Source organism: Delphinapterus leucas, chromosome 19 (assembly GCF_059928025.1).
Source record: "Delphinapterus leucas isolate spDelLeu-1000000601 "Yukka" chromosome 19, BTC_Dleu_Yukka2, whole genome shotgun sequence".
NCBI classification, from domain to species: Eukaryota; Metazoa; Chordata; class Mammalia; order Artiodactyla; family Monodontidae; genus Delphinapterus; species Delphinapterus leucas.
Window position 1 is genome coordinate 14,732,101 of NC_143147.1, and position 20,978 is coordinate 14,753,078.

The 20,978-nt window shown below is 60.2% G+C and overlaps 2 protein-coding genes across 12 annotated transcripts; both read left to right on the forward strand.

Annotated features, from left to right (window-relative positions):
- The first annotated feature begins 45 nt into the window (after positions 1-45).
- On the forward strand, positions 46-3,896 carry VAMP2 (vesicle associated membrane protein 2). Of its 2 annotated transcripts, none has more exons than XM_089900385.1 (5): positions 46-150; positions 657-777; positions 1,257-1,415; positions 1,510-1,561; positions 2,061-3,896. In XM_089900385.1, coding segments are annotated over exons 1-5 (501 nt in total). In that variant the 5' UTR covers positions 46-148; the 3' UTR covers positions 2,228-3,896. The 2 variants fall into 2 exon arrangements, with proteins under 2 accessions (XP_089756511.1, XP_022451514.1); XM_022595806.2 differs by having other exon boundaries at positions 49-150; positions 2,203-3,895.
- A 1,718-nt stretch (positions 3,897-5,614) lies between these two features.
- PER1 (period circadian regulator 1) lies at positions 5,615-20,709 on the forward strand. 10 transcript variants are annotated; one of them, XM_089900371.1, is made up of 22 exons: positions 5,615-5,724; positions 11,104-11,520; positions 11,638-11,736; positions 11,824-11,978; positions 12,075-12,196; positions 12,288-12,489; positions 12,643-12,694; positions 12,833-12,975; positions 13,358-13,436; positions 13,514-13,620; positions 13,810-13,963; positions 14,038-14,146; positions 14,235-14,366; positions 14,777-15,153; positions 15,241-15,371; positions 15,572-15,751; positions 16,383-16,616; positions 17,446-18,011; positions 18,444-18,618; positions 18,806-18,995; positions 19,335-19,485; positions 19,880-20,709. In XM_089900371.1, exons 2-22 carry the CDS (start codon positions 11,246-11,248, stop codon positions 20,147-20,149), a joined length of 3,903 nt encoding a protein of 1,300 aa, XP_089756497.1. In that variant the 5' UTR covers positions 5,615-5,724; positions 11,104-11,245; the 3' UTR covers positions 20,150-20,709. The 10 variants fall into 10 exon arrangements, with proteins under 10 accessions (XP_089756497.1, XP_089756499.1, XP_089756498.1 ...); XM_089900373.1 differs by lacking the exon at positions 5,615-5,724 and adding an exon at positions 5,757-6,086; XM_089900372.1 differs by lacking the exon at positions 5,615-5,724 and adding an exon at positions 9,192-9,557.
- Positions 20,710-20,978: the final 269 nt, after the last annotated feature.

Here is a 20,978-nt window from a genome sequence, read left to right on the forward strand (position 1 = left end):
CCGCGCCCCGCCCCCGCCTGCAGTGCCCGGATGTGAGTGACGTGCGGCCGCCATCTTCCTGTCCCGGGCAGCCAGCGCCAGTCGGAGCTAGCGCGAGCCGCCGCCGCCATCACTGCCGCTGCCAAGTTCTCCGCCCGCTGCCCCCGCCATGTGAGTTGGCGCCCGCGCCCGCGCCCGCACCGGGTGGCCTGCGCCGGCCGCCGGCCGCCGCCCTTAGGCCCAGGCCCAGGGAGGGCCCGGGGTTCGACTTGCGCCCCCCGGCGCGCCCCGCATCCCGAGACCAGGCCGGCGCCAGTGACTGCGCGCAGGCAGCCGGAGGGCCCCGCGTCCCCGGCTGGCCGCGCGGGCCCTGGCCGCGGGAGGGAGCGGACCCGGCGTGCGCCCGCCCCGCCCCTGTCATCGCTGCCGCCTGTCGTTTCGGGTCCACCCTCATTTGACAGGCGGGGAAACTAAGGCCCGGGGGGGAGGGGGCCTCACTCAAGGTCACGCAACAACTCGCTCGCGGGGCCGGACGGAGTCCAGGGTTCCCATCGGGTGGCTTTCTTCCCGGGAAGGAGGAAGGAAGGGACGGATGGATGGACAGGCGGATGGGCGGGGCCCTTGCTGCGGAGCCAAGGGCTCCAGGCCTTGGGTCTTGATCCGTCCCTGCCCTTCAGGTCGGCCACTGCTGCCACCGCCCCCCCTGCCGCCCCGGCTGGGGAGGGAGGCCCCCCTGCGCCCCCTCCAAACCTCACCAGTAACAGGAGACTGCAGCAGACCCAGGCCCAGGTGGATGAGGTGAGTTGTGGGGGGGGCGGGTGTCAGGCCAGTGGGAAGGACCCTGAGGGCTGGGAAACAGGTGTGCGGGCCCATCTTGGGTTGGGGGTGATGGCAGTTCATGTTAATGAGTTTGGGGACAAAAATATGTCATGCCCGGTCCTTGTCAGCATGCAGTTGGGAGGGCCGTGAGGTGTCAGTCAGCCTTGCTAGCCTGGGGTGTTTCACCCTGGGCGGGTGTGCTCTGGTGATCGGCAGGCTGCTTGAGGCTCGGTAAATAGAGAGTGCTGCTGTGATATCTGAGATGTCTGGCTACCAGCATGCCCCTGATGCGTGCTCTTTGGCGCATCTGCGGCTATGCTAGGCATGTTCTGTGTATGTTCTTGTCATGTTCGCCAGGCAGCATCGGGGTGCGTGTTCTATATGTGGGCTCATGGTGGAGGAGTGCCCTTTGCGATGGGCCTTGGCACACTCCCCCTGCTTTGCGGGCCTTCCCCCAGGTGGTGGACATCATGAGGGTGAACGTGGACAAGGTCCTGGAGCGGGACCAGAAGCTGTCGGAGCTGGACGACCGTGCAGACGCACTCCAAGCAGGGGCCTCCCAGTTTGAAACAAGTGCAGCCAAGCTCAAGCGCAAATACTGGTGGAAAAACCTCAAGGTAAGGGTGGAGGCAGGCGGGAGGGCAGGTAGGAGGAGTGGGGGGGGGGTGGGAGTATCATGGTCTGTCTCACTGACCTCCCCCTCGCCCCCAGATGATGATTATCTTGGGAGTGATTTGCGCCATCATCCTCGTCATCCTCATTGGTGAGTAGGTGGGAGTGGCTATAGGGCCCCTCCCGGAGAGGTGGGAGTGGCTGGGCCCCTTCCCGAAGGGGTTGCCCCTGTCCTTCCTGGGTCTTGAAGGTCATTAACCTAGTTCTTACTATTCAGCAGAAAGCACATATAGCTGCCAATAGAAGTTCTGATTCATCCACAGCCCCAAAGCTTGAAGCTGTTTAGCTTGCTCTTTGCCTGAATCTGGGCAATTTCTCTTAAGAGTTTTGGAAACAGGAAAGCTGGTGGATCCCCACTGCTCCCTTGAGGACCCTTTGGGCCTAGGAGCCCAGTCTGGGAACCCTGGAATTGGGGAGTGGGAGAGCAGCAAAGACCCAGGGGCTTGAGAAACAGTTAGGAAGCCAGCCACCCCACTGTCTGAGAGCTGTGGTCTCAGAGGCCCAGAGGATTAGGGGTCTGTGGCCCCAAGGCCATACCGTGGAGTTGAAGAGACCTTGGAACCGACCTATCCAGCCTCTTTGTGTTACAGATGGAGAACCTGAGGCCAAGAGGGGAAGGGATGTCAACCAGCTGGGAGGTGGGGAAGATGGGAGCAGGGCCGGGCTGACACACTGCTTTCTCTCTCTCTTTCTCCCTTCTCCCTCTTCTTCCTTCTCTTTCCCTCTCCACAGTTTACTTCAGCTCTTAAACCCCTGAGGAGCCTGCCCTGCCCAGAGAAGGGCCTCTCCCCCCCACCCCCAGCTGCTCCTCCACCTCTCAGCCATATCTTCCAGCCCACCTCCCTGGATCCGTGTGTGTGTGTGTGTGTGTGTCGTGTGTGTGCCCCCTTGTAAATAGCCAGCTGTTATTTATACATATATAATATTATATATATTTGGTCTGTTTGTAGTTTTATTACTAGAAGATTTTTTCCGGTTGTCCTTAACACCCCTTCCTGAGGTTCTCATCACCTCCTTTTTCTCTTTCCCTCCTTCCCTTTCCCTTTCTTCCTGACCAGCCCCAAGTCCCCTTCATTTGCATCTGTTATGCAGTCCCCTCTTCCTCCTTCCCTTGGATTTAGCTGATCCTTCCTCCCGCCCTGGACTTCCCCATACCTCCACCCCCCTGCAAAAATTATAAAAAGCAACTGTCCAGGCCTCCCTAGGTGCATCTTCTTTGCATCTTTGGGAGGCTCCGAGACTGGTCCCTTATGGTCCTAAGAATCCCAAGGTCTTCTTGGAGCTTCCAGCATGTTAATTAGCATCCATTTGTCTACTGACATCCCTTTTGGTTTCCTTCTCCCCCCCATTTTCTCTTATGTTCAGTCTTTCAACCTGTGTTTCTTTTTTACTGAGGAGTTAGTCCCTGTTGGTCCTTGTATCACACTTTCATTTGCATGATGTTACTTGCAGGTGGTGGGGAGCCTGGGCTTTTGGGGAGCCAGGTTCTTCTGGCCCCCAGGATCGCCTCCTCCTAGCCCCCCTAGTCCAGTTTGCCTCCCCTACCCCGATTTTCCAAACCTCTTGTCCCTCCTTTCCCTCCCCCCAGCTGGTGTGTAAGTGTCTTGGAGTTCAGTGTCTTATGATGGACCAATAATTCTGCCACTTGGAGTCTCTCCCCACATTCCTGCTCCCCAGTTTCCGTGTGGGGTGCTCAGTTGACATTCCCATGGGGTCTCCCTCCCTCCCATCTGCCTGATCTGCCTCCTCCTCCTCCCACCAGGAGAGTTGGGGGTTGGCCACAATCTGATCTCTCTTGGGAGAGGTGGCTGCCAGTGTGTCGGGGGGGTCATCACTGCCTTGGGGAGGATGGGGCAGGGCAAAGAATCCCCCCAGTTCCTTCCTGAAATCTCTGGCCCCACCCCTGCTGGGGGCTGAACTGAAATCCCTCCTCCCTCATTGGGGGGTGTTGCCCCGTCACTGCCCAGCTCCTCTGACTGCCCCTTTGAACTCAGGCTGGGAGTACTGGTCACTGCCAATGTGTGCATGGGACGCGCTGCAAGACGGGGATTCTTGCCCCTCTCCGGGTCTCCTCCTTAGGTGAAATGATGAAGGAAGGGTCTAATGTCTTTTTAAATGGCACAATTTTAGGGGTCTGAGGGTGCAGTCCCTTAACCTGCCACTGGAGGGCACCCCCTAAACTCTTTCTTCCCCGCACGGTCGAGGTTCCTGTGTGGAGGGGGAGCAGCGAGATCGAAGCTGTGGTGTGAAAGGGTAGGGAGAGATGCTGGGGGTGAGGGTGCTGTGTTCTAGACCCCCCATATTATCCCAGTATCCCCTGCCCCCCTTCCCTCACCCCATGCCCCCAATTCTGTGGCGCATCCAGATTGTGAAAATGTACAATAAATGTGTAATGAGTAACCAGGTGGTGTTTTAAGATCTTTTTTTAACCAGTGGGAAGCGTATTGGATCTGCAGGTGTAACAGGAAGGTTGAGAAGATACATCTGGAAGGGACAGCTTTGCCAGGGGGCCTGACCTTGGGCAGGGCAAAGGCAAAGTGTGATTCACCAAGTGGCCACGAGGGGGCACCAGGAGTTGATAATGGGAAGTGTTCATGATCCCAGTGTCTCTCGGTCCCGTGAACCCTGAGGTCTGGGCTTCCCAGCTTCCTGCCCCCCCCCCCCACTTCCCTGCGGGCATGCTCCTGCTGTTTATTGGATCCCTTTCTGCTCCTTGATTTAAGTCTCAAATGCTCTGCAGTCTCTCCCGTGGTCATGTACTCCTAGGCCTGAAGTAGATGGACAACTGTGAAACGTCTCTCCCTCATTGTGCCTAGCACAGTGCTGCATCCAGAAGGCGTTAGTAAATACTTATTGAACAAAACAGCTCAGGGAGATCCAGCCGAGTGCGGTGTGGCTGGCTGTAGATGGCCTGCTGCCCCTGCACTCAGTGTTGCCCGACTGGTGGCTCTGGACCCCATACTGAACTCCTTTAACCTCCAGTTCCATAACGCCCTTGACGTGGCATCCTAGCATCCCTGCCCACAGGCACTTTTAACAGGGGGGGCGAGTGCTAGGTGAGTTCTGGAGGGCCCACTTTTCTGTGCTGCAGCATGAGGATTCAGCAGCCTAGGAAACCTAAATAGTGTTTCCCAAACTTTTAGGCTCCTAAGAACTACCAGGAATGCTTTTAAAAATAGATTTTCAGGCCCCTTCTCCGGAGATTGATTCCGCAGTTGTAAGGGACCCAGGTGATTCTTATCATTATGTATACAGCCATTATAATGTTCATCACTTGTTGAGGGCTTACTATTTTCAAGACAGTGCTCAGGGCCTTTTTGTGCTTCATCTACTGAGTCCTTCACATGTTTAGGGTTCCCGCAGGCCTTAGGGCCCACCTTTATCGTATCAGGGACCTGAGTTCAAATCTTGACCCCAGTAGAGACTAGCGTGTTAATCCGGATACATTATGTAACCTTTCTGGATCTCAGTCTCATTTATGAGACAGTGGGAAGTAGATCAGCCGCCTCCTCCGGGTTTGTAAGAAGCGCATGGCCTGGCCCACAGAAAATATAATCTGGGAGGTGGCTATCATCTTCATCGTTACCACGCGGCACTGAGACCTGAAGATCGCTTCACCGTAATGCCAGCAGCTTCCAGCTTCAGGGAGCTTCAGGAACCCAGGTCCACAGTCCCAGCGCGGGGGCGCTCTTGTCACGCGCCTAACGGCTCACAAAGCGCCACCACTGCTCACATCTGCGCCTGCGCAGACTCGGCCGTCCTGGGTTAGCGTGTCGTCAAGGAAAATCCCCAGCTTCTAGGTAAACAAGTTGCCGCGTGAGATCGCCCGCACGTGTCCTCTACAGCTCCGGGACTTCTCAGCCTATGAGAAAATTTGGAGGACTGGACTGGCGTCCGCGTCACCGATCTAGGCGGGTCGGGGGACGCTGCCACAGCCAGTAAGAACTTCGGAGGTGGATGTGGGCGTGGCTTTCGGTCAGCTTCCAATCAACGTGCTAGGGTGGCCCCTCCCGCACGTGGATCTGTCACTGCTGGTTGGCAAACTGACCAATGAGAAGATGAGGGAGGCGGGCGGCGCCAATGGTGGCAGTGCGGGGGCTGGGCGGCCGCACGCGGCGCGGGGCATGGGTCGGCGCCCTTCGGCCAATAAGCTTGAGGGGCGTGGCATCCTGGTCGGCGGGCGGGCCTGGAGAAGCGAATCCAAGTCTCCTTGATCCTAGTTAGGAACAAATCGGACGGCGTGCGCGCTGAGCGGTAAGTGCTCAGGCGTGGAGGGTGAGGAGCGGCGGTCGGTATGGGTTTTTCCACGGTGGTTCTGTAAGGAGGGGTGTTAATGCATTGCCGTGAGGGGGATCTTGCAAATGCGTGATCACCGCGGTGGGAGCTCTGATGGTTGCGGGGGAATAGGGGCTGCGAACTCAGCTCTAGAGAGAGGGGAGCGGGAATCCTTGACATCAAATCCCTCAACGCCCTAGGGTCCCTGTACCCCTGACTGCCGCGGGGAGGGGCTCAGAAGTCAGCGAACTGAGGGAGCTGAGAACCCTACTCCCAGGGAGGTACGGGACAGGACCCCTGAGAGCCGGTGGGAGACGTTCCAGTGCGTGACTGCTGTTTTGGTAGGTGCCTTAAGCACTTGGAATAGGCAGGGGTTCTGAGGCTGGAGAGAGGTCCTGGTAGGGCAGTTGAGAGGGTACCAGAGGGGATACGGTGATTTGAAAAAGGGTGGGGTGATGATTTGTGTGACCCTGAGCTAGTCACATCAGGGCTCTGGATGTCTTTCTCATGTGTAAAGGGGAGGGGTTGGAACTCGGAGCCATCTTTGGGAGTAAACGTGGGGTAGCAACTGTCGGATCCTGAGAGGGAGGATGGGCTTGTGCAGATTGGTTGTATACTTGTCTTCCTGAGCCCCTGGAGGTGAGGAGGCACCAACAGGGTGCTCTGGTATCTGTCTGTACAAGCAACGAGGCCTGTGGTAAAGTGACCTGCGGTAAGGTGGAAGAGTGAGGAAGTGGGGTTCCTAGGAAGTCACTGGGGCTGGTGGCTGCTAGGGTGATCTCAAGGACTTTGTGAGCATGTGAAAACTGGGACTGTGATGATTTGAAGTGTGTGGAGAGTGCAAACTGAATGTCCCAGGGTAGAGGAGAGGTTGGATGGAGTCTGTGTTTTAGGCACCGAACTTAGAATTGGCTGAGTGTTTGAGAGGCCCAGGTTCCCAGAGCTGGTAACACCTCAAAGGTTCCTGAAGGGTAAGAAATCAGAATGACAAGCCATTATCAGAGCTCAGATTTGAACCCTGGGTCCCATTTGTTAAGAGCCTGAGAACTGATTATGAGACATTTTAGGCAAGTTTGGTAACTTCTGAGCCTTAGTTGGTCCTTGTGGAATGGGGATAATGATACCCATCTCGCAGGATTGTTCTGAAGATTAAATAAGATAATGTATGTACAGTGCTCAGCGCAATGCCTGGGTCATGTTTTTAATTTTTTTTTTTTAGGTAAAAGAAAATTGCTATAGGGTGACAAAAGAACAGTGACAGGGTGTAAGATTTATGTGAATGCTGTGGTGGGGAACTATTCTCATATTCTTAAGTTTTTTTGCAAATTTTGGTGACCCCCGCCCCATTTCCCTCTTCCTGGTTCTTGTCTCGAGGCACCAGCCCCAAACCTTCATTCCTCCCTTTTATCCCTCTCCCAAGATCCAGGCCCCAGGCTGGGCCACTTGCTCTTTCCCAGTTCGAGTTCCTCATCCTAGACCCATTCTCCTCCCTCTCCCTCCTCCCTGTCTCTGCTACCATAGTAACAAGAGATTCAGGCTCTGAAGGGGGCCTCAGGGAAGGAGCAAAGGTCTCTTGCAGAACCTGGCCTCCAACTTTCCCGCCCTGGCTTTGGGATCGGGCCAGCAGATGTGTACAGTCTGGAAGAGAGGGAAAGCCAATGCCAGGAGCTGTAGGAGCAAGCCAAGGGGAGGGCGGATGCGAGTCTGGAGAAGAGAGCCAGGCGTGGGGGCGGGGGAGGGGGGACCCCGGGGGACCCCTTCCTCCTAATCCTCTCTCCAGGAATCCCTGGCTTTGGGACAGGGTGGCTGTCGTTGGGTTGGGGGGAGGCGCCCAGGCTGGGTGCATGTCCTGGGCTACCAGCCAAAAGAACATGATGTTCCCAAGTTCGCTGGCCGCCGCCCTCTCGGGCTGGCCGCCTCCCAAACCGCTGCCTCTCCAGCCTCCCTGCCCCACATTCCCCGGCTGCCTCGCCCCGCCCCCTTCCTCCGCTTGACGTCACCGCCGCCTCCCACCCCCTCTCCTCCATTGACGGCAGCAGGGTCTGGTTACTGTGGGGACCGTGAGGCAGGATCCTGATTAGGGCCTTGAGAGCTGCTGGAGCGCTGGACCCTTTTGTCTACGCAAAAGGAAAATATGGAGGTGGAGGTGGAGAGCAAGGATCGCCTGTGCCGGGGGAGATCACATCTAGAGCCCTAAGGAGTGCTGAGGAAGAAGAAAAAGGATGTTTCCAGAGAAGAGGTGTTTGAAAAGGAGACAAGGGACTGGGCCACAATATATGAGTTGGGGGGACATTTTCAAGGAGAGAAGACTGAGAATCCAGGCTCCTCAATCCTTTATTTCCTGTTTTCTTGCTTTGGTTTTTCTGGGTTATTCTGTAAGCTTTTCCACAGAGCCCTGACCCTGCCCACCCCCCCACCCCCCCCATGGGGAACACAATTGTTAAGGAAAGCTTAGGCCACGTAACAGGCGTGTGCACCCACGCTGATTACGTCAGCATCAGCCTCTTCACTTGCCACCCACGTTTCCAGGGAGCCCTGAGAGGAGCTACGCATCAGGCTTGGATGGAGGGGGTCTGTGTAACTGCAGCTCTTCGCGGCCCAAGGTGGCACTTTGTTCCCCCAAATTTAGGACTCAGTGTTCTGCTTCTTGCCTCTTAAAAAAAAAATTATAGTTTCCAGCTCCTTCTCTATTACTGAGGCCCCTCCCCCTCCCCTAGCTCTAGTTACAACGTCACCATGTTTATGATCACCTACTGCGTGTCAGGTTCTCTCCTGGGGGCTGCGGAATACAGTTAAGGAGACAGGTGATGAGGTCCTTGGCGTTCTCTTCTCCTTGCGGTGGGGACCTGAAGCCCTTGCCACCCCACCTTTGTCTAAGGTTTCTTCTCTCAGCCGCCCCTTTGTTCCCCTGCAGCCCTGGCTGCCTGGCCCCTACTTTTGGTGCAGCCGTAACTGTGGGTGGCTGCATCCTCAGGAGAGAAGCACTAATCACCATGTAGGTTGCCCGGTGACCTTTTCTCTGATTGGCCATGGAAACACCTGCCATTGTTTCCCTTCACAGCTCCTGTTGGCTCTGGCTGCCCCTTCTATTGTTTGCATCCTTCCCCCCACTCCACCCCCTCCTCAGATGTGGACCCTCGATTACCCTCCTCCTAGCTGTCCACAGGATTTGAAGTGTCAGAGGAAGGGATTGGGTAAAGTGGCTCTATTGTGATGACAAGGCTGGGGAGGGGAACCTAGGAAAGGCCAAGCTGGGTTTTCTGTCCATCTCCTCCCAGGGACCAGCTGTCTCATCCAGCTTGGCCCACCTCCTAAGGTCTGCATTCTTTCTGCCCACCCCTGGCAAGGCCAGGGTGTCCTGTTGTGCAAGGCTGGTCAGTTCAGGAAGTAGAGTTATCTTAAATACCTACTGTGGCCCTGGTATGTTCGCTGAAGAGGGACAGCTTACCTCCCCTCCCTTCCCCTCCCGTCCCTTCCCCTCCCCTCCCTTCCATTATTTACTGTACAAGGCGTCCCGCGCCCATTGGCTGGGCTGTGGTGTCTGGGGCCCTTCAGCCCAGCGCCAGCACCCAGATCCACGTGCGCCCGTGTGTGTGACACAGCCCTGACCTCAGTGGGGGCCAGTAGCCAATCAGGCGCCGGGACGAGATCCCCAGCCAATTGGGGGCGGGGCCTGTGGCTCCGCCGGCAGGAGGCCAATGAGGGGCAGCGCCTGGCGTTATGCAACCCGCCTCCTGGCCCCGCGGAGCTTGCACTCAGCTGCGGGCTGCAACGGCGGCGGGCAGGCGACCGGAGGGCGTTCGCGCGGCCAGGTAAGCATCTCCGCGGCCACCCCAGGGGCCGGTCTTCGGCCCGGAGCCTGACTGCCGCCACTTCCAGCCTGATGGGCCGCTTTCGGCCCGGGCACTCAGACGGCACACCAATAATCCGCCTTCCTTGCCGTTGTCCACCCGCTCCCTGTCCCCGGGGACCTAGGTATTCCTCACAATCCTGCACTGGGCGTCCGCACTCCTGACCTGCCTACCTTACCTCCAGCTTTGCCCCCAGCTCCCAGCTGCCCCGGCCCCACACCTGACCCTCATCAGGCATGCCCCCTGCTGCCTTTGTCACTCGGGGGTCTCCGGTTTTGCCCCAGCACCAGGACCCCTTCGGGCTTTCCGCGCTTCCCGCGCTCCCTCCTCCAGTCCCTGGCCTCGCGCCGGCTGTGATGTCAGCCCGGTTCAAACTGGAACATCTCGTTCCCGGTGCTAGTTCCTGCTGTTGGCCACAGCCTTCCCTTTTCTCCTGAAGCTCAGAAAATGCTCTGAGGTTGGGGGTGTGGTTGGAGGGAGAGTAAGGGAACAGCCGTCTCTGTCCTTTGTCCGTGCCTTGGTCAGAGCAGAGTGTGTCTGCTTCGGATGGCTGTGTGTGGGGGGGGGGGTGGCGGTGGCGGCCAGTGTATAGAAAAGTAGAGGACCGAAGAGAGAGGATTCCTGGGTTCCTGACAATGGCAGGCCGCGGTCCTGGGAGTCGGGAGAAGGTGCAGGGACAAGGGGAGGAAAGGCTGTGTTGTCTTGACCAGAATGATTGGGATCCTGGAGAGCGCCAATCTAGGGGCTTTTGCGCGGAGGGCGGTGGTGGTTGTGTTTTGCCCTGGGGAGCAAGGCCAGCCTCTGAAACCCCGATGGCTGCCCCTCTTCCTACGGCCACTCGGCCCTCCGGGGACTGGGGATCTATTAGAGGTGGGCGACCCCTGGTCGCGCTTGCGAGTGCGGGAGTGTGTCGTTGCCCCGTTTCCGCCGAGAAATGGGGGAGGGGTCGCCCCCTCCCCCGCCCTCTTGCGGGCCCTCCAGCAACCGCTGAGCTCAGCCGCTGACGTCGGTTTCCCTGGCGACCGCAGTGGCGGCGGAAGCGCGTGGTGGGGCCGCGCAAGTCCGCGCGCATGTGCGGCGGAGGTGGCACCGCCCCCGGATAAAATTAGCCCGGAGGCCTAAATATAGAAGGCAGCAGGCTCGCACCCTGCTCCGAGGCCTTGGAGTTCCAGGTGGAGTGGGGGCCTCCTGGGAATTTGGGGATGGGAAGTATCCAGGCTGTGGCTCACAGCTGAAGTTCATTCTAGTCGACCGCTTAGGTATTACCGCCTCAGGCCATGCTGGCAGGGGATGTGGGGGAAGGACCAAGAGAGGCCCCTTTCCACCTGCAGCCCCCCGACGCTCCCCCGCCCCGTACGCGGACAGGAAACAGAAATTGCTTAGGCTCCATATTGGAAGCCTGGGTCTCAGGAACGTGGGGGCCTGAAACGGAGGGGGGCTGAATGAAATTGGCAGGTGTTGTGAATTTACAGCCCAGGTTTTTCTCCTTTTTGGTCTTTCTTTTCAGGCGCTGGCTGTGATCAAACTTCTCAGCTCTCTGAGGCTTGAGTCTCCCACCTCACTCCCCTGGCCAGGCCTCCCGGCCCCCTCGTGCCTCTCTGGTGGCCTCTCCGCCTTCCCTGTTCTCCTGCGCTCCCCATGGCCCAGACATGAGCGGCCCCCTCGAAGGGGCTGATGGGGGAGGGGACCCCAGGCCGGGGGAATCCTTTTGTCCTGGAGGGGCTCCATCCCCTGGGCCTCCGCAGCATCGACCTTGTCCTGGCCCCAGCGTGGCTGACGACACGGATGCCAACAGCAATGGCTCCAGCGGCAATGAGTCCAATGGACCGGAGTCCAGGGGTGCATCTCAGCGGAGCTCACATAGCTCCTCCTCTGGCAATGGCAAGGACTCGGCCCTGCTGGACACCACTGAAAGCAGCAAGAGGTGTGTTTGGATGGGTTGCAGGTGCTAGGAGTGGTCTTTTGAGCAGACTGAGCTGGGAGACAGGCCTGTGCTGCTGGCCACTTTCTCCTCATGTTGGGTCTGTTGCTTCTCCCCTAGCACAAACTCTCAGAGCCCATCCCCACCCAGCAGTTCCATTGCCTACAGCCTCCTGAGTGCCAGCTCAGAGCAGGACAACCCGTCTACCAGTGGCTGCAGGTTCGTGGGGTGAGGCTGGGGGAGGGGGCTGGGGGCCATGCTCTGGGGCTAATGTCTAGACCCGCTCCCTCCCTGTGGGCCCTGCAGCAGTGAGCAGTCAGCTCGGGCAAGGACCCAGAAAGAACTCATGACGGCGCTGCGGGAGCTCAAGCTTCGGCTGCCACCAGAGCGCAGGGGCAAGGGCCGCTCTGGGACCCTGGCCACGCTGCAGTACGCACTGGCCTGTGTCAAGCAGGTACAAGGTGAGTGGTGCTTCCTGGGAGGGCAATGTTCAGGTCCTGGGCTACTACCACGGGGGCAGTCTCCTCACTAAGTGTGCCGCTGCCCGCACCCTGCAGCCAACCAGGAATACTACCAGCAGTGGAGCCTGGAGGAGGGCGAGCCTTGTGCCATGGACATGTCCACCTACACTCTGGAGGAACTGGAGCACATCACATCTGAGTACACGCTTCGCAACCAGGTCAGCGCAGCCCAGCCTCTGTATCCCGACGCACCCCCAGCCCCACTCCCACAGCTCCTGAACCTACTCTTGTCTTTGCTTTCTCGCCTAGGATACTTTCTCCGTGGCTGTCTCCTTCCTGACAGGCCGCATCGTCTACATTTCTGAGCAGGCAGGTGTCCTGCTGCGCTGCAAGCAGGATGTGTTCCGCGGTGCCCGCTTCTCAGAGCTCCTGGCTCCCCAGGATGTGGGCGTCTTCTATGGTTCCACTGCCCCATCTCGCCTGCCCACCTGGGGCACGGGGGCCTCGGCAGGTGAGGTCCCGAAGTGCTTGGGGGGAGGGATGAGCAGTTCCAGGAAGCACCTGCCATGAGGGGCCAGGGGCCCCAGGCTTTTCCTTGCTGGGTTCTTCTCAGCCCAGGGAGGGGATGGGGAGCTGTGCTTACTGCCCTCCTGGTCTGTCTCAGGTTCAGGCCTCAAGGACTTCACCCAGGAGAAGTCTGTCTTCTGCCGTATCAGGTGGGCAGGGGACGTGGGAGCAGACCCCTTGCACCTCCCACACCCCGTTTTTCTTTGCTGTGTGGCCCATGACCTTGAGGTGGGTGGTGGGTGGCTCTTCACTGACAGTCCCTAATGCCTCTTTCTCTTCCTTGCTAGAGGGGGTCCTGACCGAGATCCCGGGCCTCGGTACCAGCCATTCCGCCTAACCCCATATGTGACCAAGATCCGGGTCTCTGATGGGGCCCCTGCACAGCCGTGCTGCCTGCTGATCGCAGAGCGCATTCACTCTGGTTATGAAGGTGGGCGGGCCAGGCGCCTGGCCTGGTTGGGGTAGGAGGAAGGGGGCCTTCTCTAGGCTGGGGGTGAGGCAGGACAGGAGTGTGGAAGACAGTTTGGGAACACAGAAGGTATTGTTAGAATGAGGGTTTGAACGCCCCTTTAGAGGTAGAGTTGGATGAGAGCCCTAAGCTAGGAGAGGGCAAAGCAGAGTACCTTGGTTTTCAGTTTCATTATTGGCATGGGGCACAAAGATTGGCCAGACCATCTTTGTAGGCTAGAGGGCCCAGGGCAGAGCTGTGGAGAGAACTGTCTGCCAGCCAGCCTGGGCCTGAGGCAGCATGGAGGGCTGAGGAGCTGGACCGTTCTGGAGGAAATCCAATGGCCATGCTTTGTGTGCCTCAGCTCCCCGGATTCCCCCCGACAAGAGGATCTTCACTACGAGGCACACGCCCAGCTGCCTCTTCCAGGATGTGGATGAAAGGTGAGGTCAGGACCTGGAGGAAAAGGAGGTGTCCAGGGCTGAGGCTTTGGCCATTCTGATGCCTCCTGTCATTTCAGGGCCGCCCCGTTGCTGGGCTACCTCCCCCAGGACCTCCTGGGGGCCCCAGTGCTCCTTTTCCTGCATCCTGAGGACCGACCCCTCATGTTGGCCATCCACAAGAAGAGTGAGTTCCTTTCATCCTGCGCTCCCTTCCGGCTGTCTCCAGGGCTTCCTAACAGCTGTCCTTGTAGTTGTGTCTTTCAGCGCCTTGGCCTCTTGGATTTCGGGTGGGGGGGGGGCGCTCCAGGGGGCTCCACAACCTTACTTAGCTCTCCCTCCCACTGACCCGCACCTCGTTTCCCACTCCCTTCAGTCCTGCAGCTGGCTGGCCAGCCCTTTGACCACTCCCCTATCCGCTTCTGCGCCCGGAATGGGGAGTACGTCACCATGGACACCAGCTGGGCTGGCTTCGTGCACCCCTGGAGCCGCAAGGTGGCCTTTGTGTTGGGCCGCCACAAAGTACGCACGTAAGTGGGTGGTGCCCTGGAGGGCGGGCCAGTGTGGAGGGGGCAGGGCTCAGCTAATCCTTCCCACCCCGCAGGGCGCCCCTGAATGAAGACGTGTTCACTCCCCCAGTCCCCAGTCCCGCTCTCTCCCTGGACCCTGATATCCAGGAGCTCTCTGAGCAGATCCACCGGCTGCTGTTACAGGTGAGAGTTGAGGGGACGGGGCTTGAGAATGAGGAAGGGGTGCGGAACAGGGCCGTGGACATCTGACCTGTCGCTCTTCCTGCCTCAGCCTGTGCACAGCCCCAGCCCTACCGGGTTCTGTGGAGTCGGCCAGGTGACTTCCCCAGGCCCTCTCCTCAGCCCTGGCTCCTCCAGTGCCAGCAACGGGGGTGACGCCGAGGGACCTGGGCCTCCTGCGCCGGTGAGTGCCTCTCTGCCACTTTACCCCTTTAGTCTCCTGTTCCCTTGTTCTCAGAGTCAGCACTGCCAAGCCCAGAGGAGCCTCGTCCACCTCCTTTTCTTTCTCGTCCTGCTCTCATAGTGATCTCTGCTCCTCCCCACTGGGACCTTTTTCTTTTTTTTTTTGCGGTACGTGGGCCTCTCACTGTTGTGGCCTCTCCGGACGCAGCGGCCATGGCTCACAGGCCCAGCCGCTCCGCGGCATGTGGGATCTTCCCGGACCGGGGCACGAACCTGTGTCCCCTGCGTCGGCAGGTGGACTCTTAACCACTGCGCCACCAGGGAAGCCCTAGGGCCTTTTTCTTGCGCTACACCCTGGGCTCCCCAGGCTGGCCACGGCCCCCCAATGCTGCCCACTGCCCTGCCCCACAGGTGACCTTCCAGCAGATCTGTAAGGATGTGCACCTGGTGAAGCATCAGGGGCAGCAGCTTTTTATTGAGTCCCGGGCCCGGCCTCTGCCCCGGCCCCGTGTCCCTGGTGAGTTGGTGAGGGTGTGGGTGAGGAGTGAGGCCTGGGGCGAGGCGGGTCCCATGACCCTCAGCCCAACCCAGAGAAGCTTTTCTCTCCTCGGCCCAGCAACAGGCACATTCAAGGCCAAGACACTTCCCTGCCAATCCGCAGACCCAGAGCTGGAGGTGGCACCTGCTCTGACCCAGGCCCCACTAGCCTTGGCTCCTGAGGAGGCTGAGCGGAAAGAAGCCTCCAGTTGCTCCTACCAGCAGATCAACTGCCTGGACAGCATCCTCAGGTAAGGCCATCCTGGCCCCTTCTCCCGCTTGGGCCCCGGCCCTGCCCCACCCAGGCGCTGCTCTCATGTCTTCTGGTGCTTCCTCAGGTACCTGGAGAGCTGCAACCTCCCCAGCACGACCAAGCGCAAATGCACCTCCTCCTCGTCCTGCACCGCCTCTTCGGCCTCCGATGAGGACAGGCAGCGGGCGGGAGCGGTCTCTGTGGGGGCCGAGAAAGGTGAAGAGCCAGGCCGTCCTGCCTCCACAACCCTGTCCTCTGTTCCTGCGTCTGCATTTCTGTCTTTGGGGTCCCACCTCACTCTGTCCCATCCCCGCCCAGCCTCCAGATCTCCACGCTCCTCTCTCTCCCCACCCCCACTGGGGTTTCCTCTCCCAGCCTCCCAGCGGGGCGGTAACTGGCACCATCTCTCCGTACAGATCCATCGGCAGTGCTGTCTGGGGAGGGGGCCGCCCCTCTGAAGGAGCCGGTGGTGGGAGGAGGCGCCCTGAGCCCGCTCGCCCTGGCCAATAAGGCGGAGAGCGTGGTGTCCGTCACCAGTCAGTGTAGCTTCAGCTCCACCATCGTCCATGTGGGAGACAAGAAGCCCCCGGAATCGGGTACGGACGTGGCTGAGGGTGGCGGTGCCCGGGCTCCATCTGCTCCCCCAGCCAGCGTCCCCCCTCGTGCCGGCTGCCTTCTCCCGCCCTCTGGTTCCTGATGGAGAGAAGGAGGCCCCCGCCTTAGCTCAGGGTTGCCGCTTCTTGCTCTCCACCCGCCCGCCAGCCTCTGCCGCCTTGTCTGTCCCTCATCCTGCTTCCTGTGCTCTCACCGTCAGTTCACACACAGAGTCTGGGGTGTAGTTCAGCCTGGGGTGCTGCCCGCAGGGGGTCGAGGCAGGGACTGTCGAAGAGCCCTGAAGGGTCTTCGGGCATTGACCTGGAAAACGAGTGAGGGAAGTGCGAGGTGTGGGCTTCCCTTCCAAGGAGTCACGGGGGCGTCACCCTAGGGTAGTGCCACTGGCGGGGACTGAGTATCCTTTCTTACCCTGGGACGGCTTTACATGGGGAAGAAGGCCCAGAGCCAGTTCTCGGTGGGGAGGCGGCCAAGAGATGCAGGGGAGGCCCAGGCTCGGCCGCAGGGCAGAGGCCAGGTCTTTGGCTAAGTTGCTGGACATGGAGGGTGCCGTGTGGTGTGGGTGTGCTAACACTTAAGGTGATTCTGACCTTTCCCCTGTCTCATCTTCCTCAGACATCATCATGATGGAGGACCTGCCTGGCCTGCCTCCCGGCCCAGCTCCCAGCCCAGCCCCCAGCCCCACGGTGGCCCCTGACCCAGCCACAGGTGCCTACCGGCCAGTGGGCCTGACCAAGGCTGTGCTGTCCCTGCACACCCAGAAGGAGGAGCAGGCCTTCCTCAGCCGTTTCCGCGACCTCGGCAGGGTGCGTGGACTTGACGGCTCCTCCACGGCCCCCTCGGGCCCCGGTGAGTCGGGGTAGCCACCTGCCTGCGCCCGGTCTAGGGCCAGACTGTCGGGGGAGGGGTTCTTGAGGGAGGTCCTTGTGCTCCAGGGACCCAGGCTATTGCCACCTCCGCCACCAGGGTCCTGCCTAGGGATGGCCCCTTGCTAGCTCCTCCCCAGCGGGCAGGGGTCCAGGCTGCCGCCAGAGGAGGGCAGCACTGAGACAGGCAGGCAGGGGCGCTCTGCTCCAGGTAAGCCACTCCAGGCCCAGTCTGGGGGCCGGGGCAGGAAGCGAGCCCACTCAGGACTCAGTTGCCGCTGACTGGGAGATCTGTGTAGACCGGCAGGGAGGACTGGGACGACTTCGGGTGGGGGCAGGGCTTCAAGGGCAGATGGCAGCCCTCCAGGTGCCTGAGGGAGGCCCCCTGCAGGCGGGCATAGGGCTAGGAACTTGGCTCCCTCATGAGCCACGCGGAGCGCGGCCCCGCTGGCCGGAGGGTCACCCAGCCTGGTAGTTGCCTGCTGGAGTTTGGTGGCTGGACCAGAGCCACCTGCCCACTCGTCCACGACCTCGCCTGCCTGCTGTCCGCCAGCAGGCCTCCGTCTTCTGCACACCCGCAGCACCCCGCCTCGTGTAACCTCTCTTTCCCCGGCCGCTTTGTCAGTGAATCCCGCGTCTTCCCTGAAGGTCCCCCCACCTCCCCAGAGTCCCCTCTGTTACGTGTGGGCCAGGGAGGCAGGCTCTCTGGGGCCTATCCTCTCCCTGGTCCGAGTGGCAGGGCAGCCGGCCGGGGTGGCAGGGGTGCTAACCCCCAGGTCGAGGGCCTTGCTTACCCTAGTCTCTCCCCTCAGGCTGCCGCCACGGCCCCGCAGCCCCCGGCCGCCGCCACCACTGCCGATCTAAAGCCAAGCGCTCCCGCCAGCACCCGACCCCTCAGGCCGAAGCCCCCTGCCACGTCTCCCACCCGTCACCTGTGCCATCCTCTGCCCCCTGGCCCCCACCACCAGCCACACCGCCCTTCCCGGCTGTGGTCCAGCCCTGCCCCCTCCCCGCATTCTCCCCCAGAGGAGGCCCCCAGCCTCTCCCTCCTGCACCCACATCTGTGTCTCCTGCAGCTTTCCCTGCCCCGCTGGTGACTCCAGTGGTGGCCTTGGTGCTCCCCAACTATCTCTTCCCTGCCCCACCCACCTACCCCTGTGGGGCACCCCAGGCCCCCGCCTCCCACTCCCCTTCACCGTCCCTGCCCCTGCCGCCCCCCAGCCCTCCCCGCCGCCCCGACTCTCTGCTCTTCAACTCGAGATGCAGCTCCCCGCTCCAGCTAAATCTGCTGCAGCTTGAGGAGCCCCCCCGTGTCGAGGGGAGTAGTGCTGGGCGCCCCCCTCCCAGCGAGGAGACTGCCGACCCAGCGGCCAGACGGGTGAGCACCGAGGCCCGCCCCCATCCTCTTAGGGCCCCCACGCGGCCCTCTCCCCTGCTTCTCCCATCGCACTTCCTCCTGCCCACCTGGCGTCCCCAGAGGGTGGTGCCGTGGGGTGGGAGGCCCCAGCTGCGTTTCTGAGTGAGGCAGAAATCAGCTGCCCCATCTGTGAAGTGGGGCAGGCCCATCTGTCTGACAGGTGGCGAGGACATCCCAGTAACTTCTGAGCGTGCCTCTGCCGCTTGGAAAGGGCCCAGCGTCACGGCGCTGCTCTGCGCCAGCTCTCGTCACTCAGCCTGGGCCCACTGTCATGGAGTGGGAAGAGGCCGCTTGGCTTGGGTGCGCTCCCGGCCAGAGGCAGCAGTTGAAGGGAAGCCTAGGTGCTGATCCCTTAATCCCTCCCCTCCCCTCCCCTCCCCTCCCCTCCCCCAGGTGGAGATAACTGAGTCCTCCAACCAGGACGCGCTCTCGGGCTCCAGCGACCTACTGGAGTTGCTGCTGCAGGAGGACTCGCGCTCTGGCACGGGCTCTGCTGCCTCGGGCTCCTTGGGCTCTGGGTCTGGCTCAGGCTCCCATGAGGGGAGCAGCACCTCAGCCAGCATCACGCGTGAGTGCCCCGCCTCCCACAACACCTCCCGGGGTAGGACAGTGTCTGGGGGTTTGGGAGGCCAGGCCCCACTTTGGCCAAGCAGCCTGGGCCCCTGCCCTGCTTCCTAAGGCCAGTGGGCTTGAGCGAGGCCTGGTGGAGCGCCGGGCGGCCTGACTCTGTTGGTTGCCTGCCCCTCACTCTACAGGCAGCAGTCAGAGCAGCCACACGAGCAAGTACTTCGGCAGCGTCGATTCTTCCGAGGCTGAGGCTGGGGCTGCCCGTGCCAGGGCTGAGCCCGGGGACCAGGTCATTAAGTACGTGCTCCAGGATCCCATCTGGCTGCTCATGGCCAATGCTGACCAGCATGTCATGATGACCTATCAGGTGCCCTCCAGGTGAGGACTTTCAGGGACCTCCTCTGCCTCTTTTTCAGAGGAGTGGGGAGGCTGGTGGCCCACCCTCACTCTGCAGCTAACTTGGGGTTTTCTTTCTGGGCCTGGCTCTGCTCTGGGGCTTTCCTGTTCTGCCCTCCGCCCCTTGGAGCCCCATCATTAGTCAGGCTGAGGGCAGCTTTCCTGGTCTTGGAAGGCCCGAATTCCCAGAGCACCGGTTCAGGGGAGGAGCATGAGGCAGTGAGTGGGGAGCTGGGGAGTTGAGATAAAGGAAAAATGCCAGCCTCGTGGGCCCTGGCCCCAGCTCCCATTCTCTGCCTCCTGAACCCCTTCCCGGAGCAGGGACATGGCCTCTGTGCTGAAGCAGGACCGGGAGCGGCTCCGGGCTATGCAGAAGCAGCAGCCTCGGTTCTCAGAGGACCAGCGGAGGGAACTGGGTGCTGTGCACTCCTGGGTCCGGAAGGGTCAACTGCCTCGGGCCCTTGATGTGATGGTGAGAAGTCAAGTCTGGGCCAGGAGGGAGAAGAAAGAATTGAGCTCAAGCTGAAAGGGTAGAGGCTAAGGGCTGATCCCCTCCTTGCTCTTTGGATCATTAATTCTGAAGGATGTTAATTCCACTAAATTTGCTGCTGGGTTGCTTAGTGTTAAACGACGTGTGTTTTTGTAGACCTTTCCTCGGCCAGTCTTGTGCTAATGTATAGTGCGGTCTGGATACAGAGTACAGTGCGTTTTCCAATTTTGTTGACCCCATGCGCATCCGTATGGATTAATGTTTCTTGGGCATACATTTTGGGAAGTACTCTCGAGTTGGGGAACAAGGGGAGCTGGGGTGGCAGGTCAGCAGTGAGAACTCTGCCTGACTCACTCATATCCTTTCTTTCTCCAAGGCCTGTGTGGATTGCGGTAGCAGCACCCAAGACCCTGGCCACCCTGATGACCCACTCTTCTCGGAAATGGATGGACTGGGGCTGGAGCCCATGGAGGAGGGTGGAGGCGAGGCGGGTGGCGGTGGTGGTGAGGGCGAGGGCGGTGATGAGGCCCAGGCCCAAGCTGGGGCCACGGTCTCAAGCTCTCAGGACCTGGCCATGGAGGAGGAGGAACAAGGTGGGAGCTCATCCAGTCCAGCCTTACCTGCCGCAGAAAATGGCACCAGCTAGACTACATTTGGGGCCACCTCCGGGAATGCATGAGAAGCTTCCTTCTCCCATGTCCCAACTCGCAGAACTGAGACGTGGCTGGACCAACCAATAGAAAACTGTCCCAGCTTCTCCCGCTGTAGGGGGTGTGGGACCTCCCCCCGTCAGCAGCCCAGGATCCAGGGGCTGCCTCTGGCCTCTTAGAGAACAGAGGGTGGCACTCTTTAGCCCAGCCCAGAGAAGCCGCACCTCCCATCCCTGCTGAGGAGTTGTTCCTTCCCCTGGACAAGGTTGCTGACAAGCTGCTGATGTGGTTCTCCAAGCCCCAGCTGAGCCGGAGTCCCTGTCCCTGAGGGTTGGGGCTGCGTTTATTTATTTGGAGAGCCAGCCCTCTGAGGCCCAAGCAGGACCCAGTGGTCCAGACCCCTAGCTGCTCCGGGGTGGGGGAGGTTGGTGGACCGTGGAGTCCCTGGTGCTGCCCCTCAGGTGGGACCCAGGTGTTCTCAGCTGTACCCTCTACCGCTGATATTTGTGTTTTTGATATCGTGTCTGTTATTTTTTAATATAAAAAGAAAAAATACCAGGACTTTGTGGAATGAACTTTGGGGGTTGGGTTAGGGGAGTTCTTTGTGGGGAGGTGTGGCGCCCCCCTTTCCGGAAGGTTGTAGTGAGAGGGAGCCATTCCCTCCCCTGAGGACCCGCATCCCTCTTCTCCACAAACCCTTTCTCGCTGAGAAAGCAGGTCAGTCTAGGTGGCTAAGGGACGGGGGGCCACGCAGCCATTCATAGTCGAGTTGCTCCCCAACGGTGTGGGAGAGAGGGGGGTGGTGCAGAGTATTAACCCTCAGGC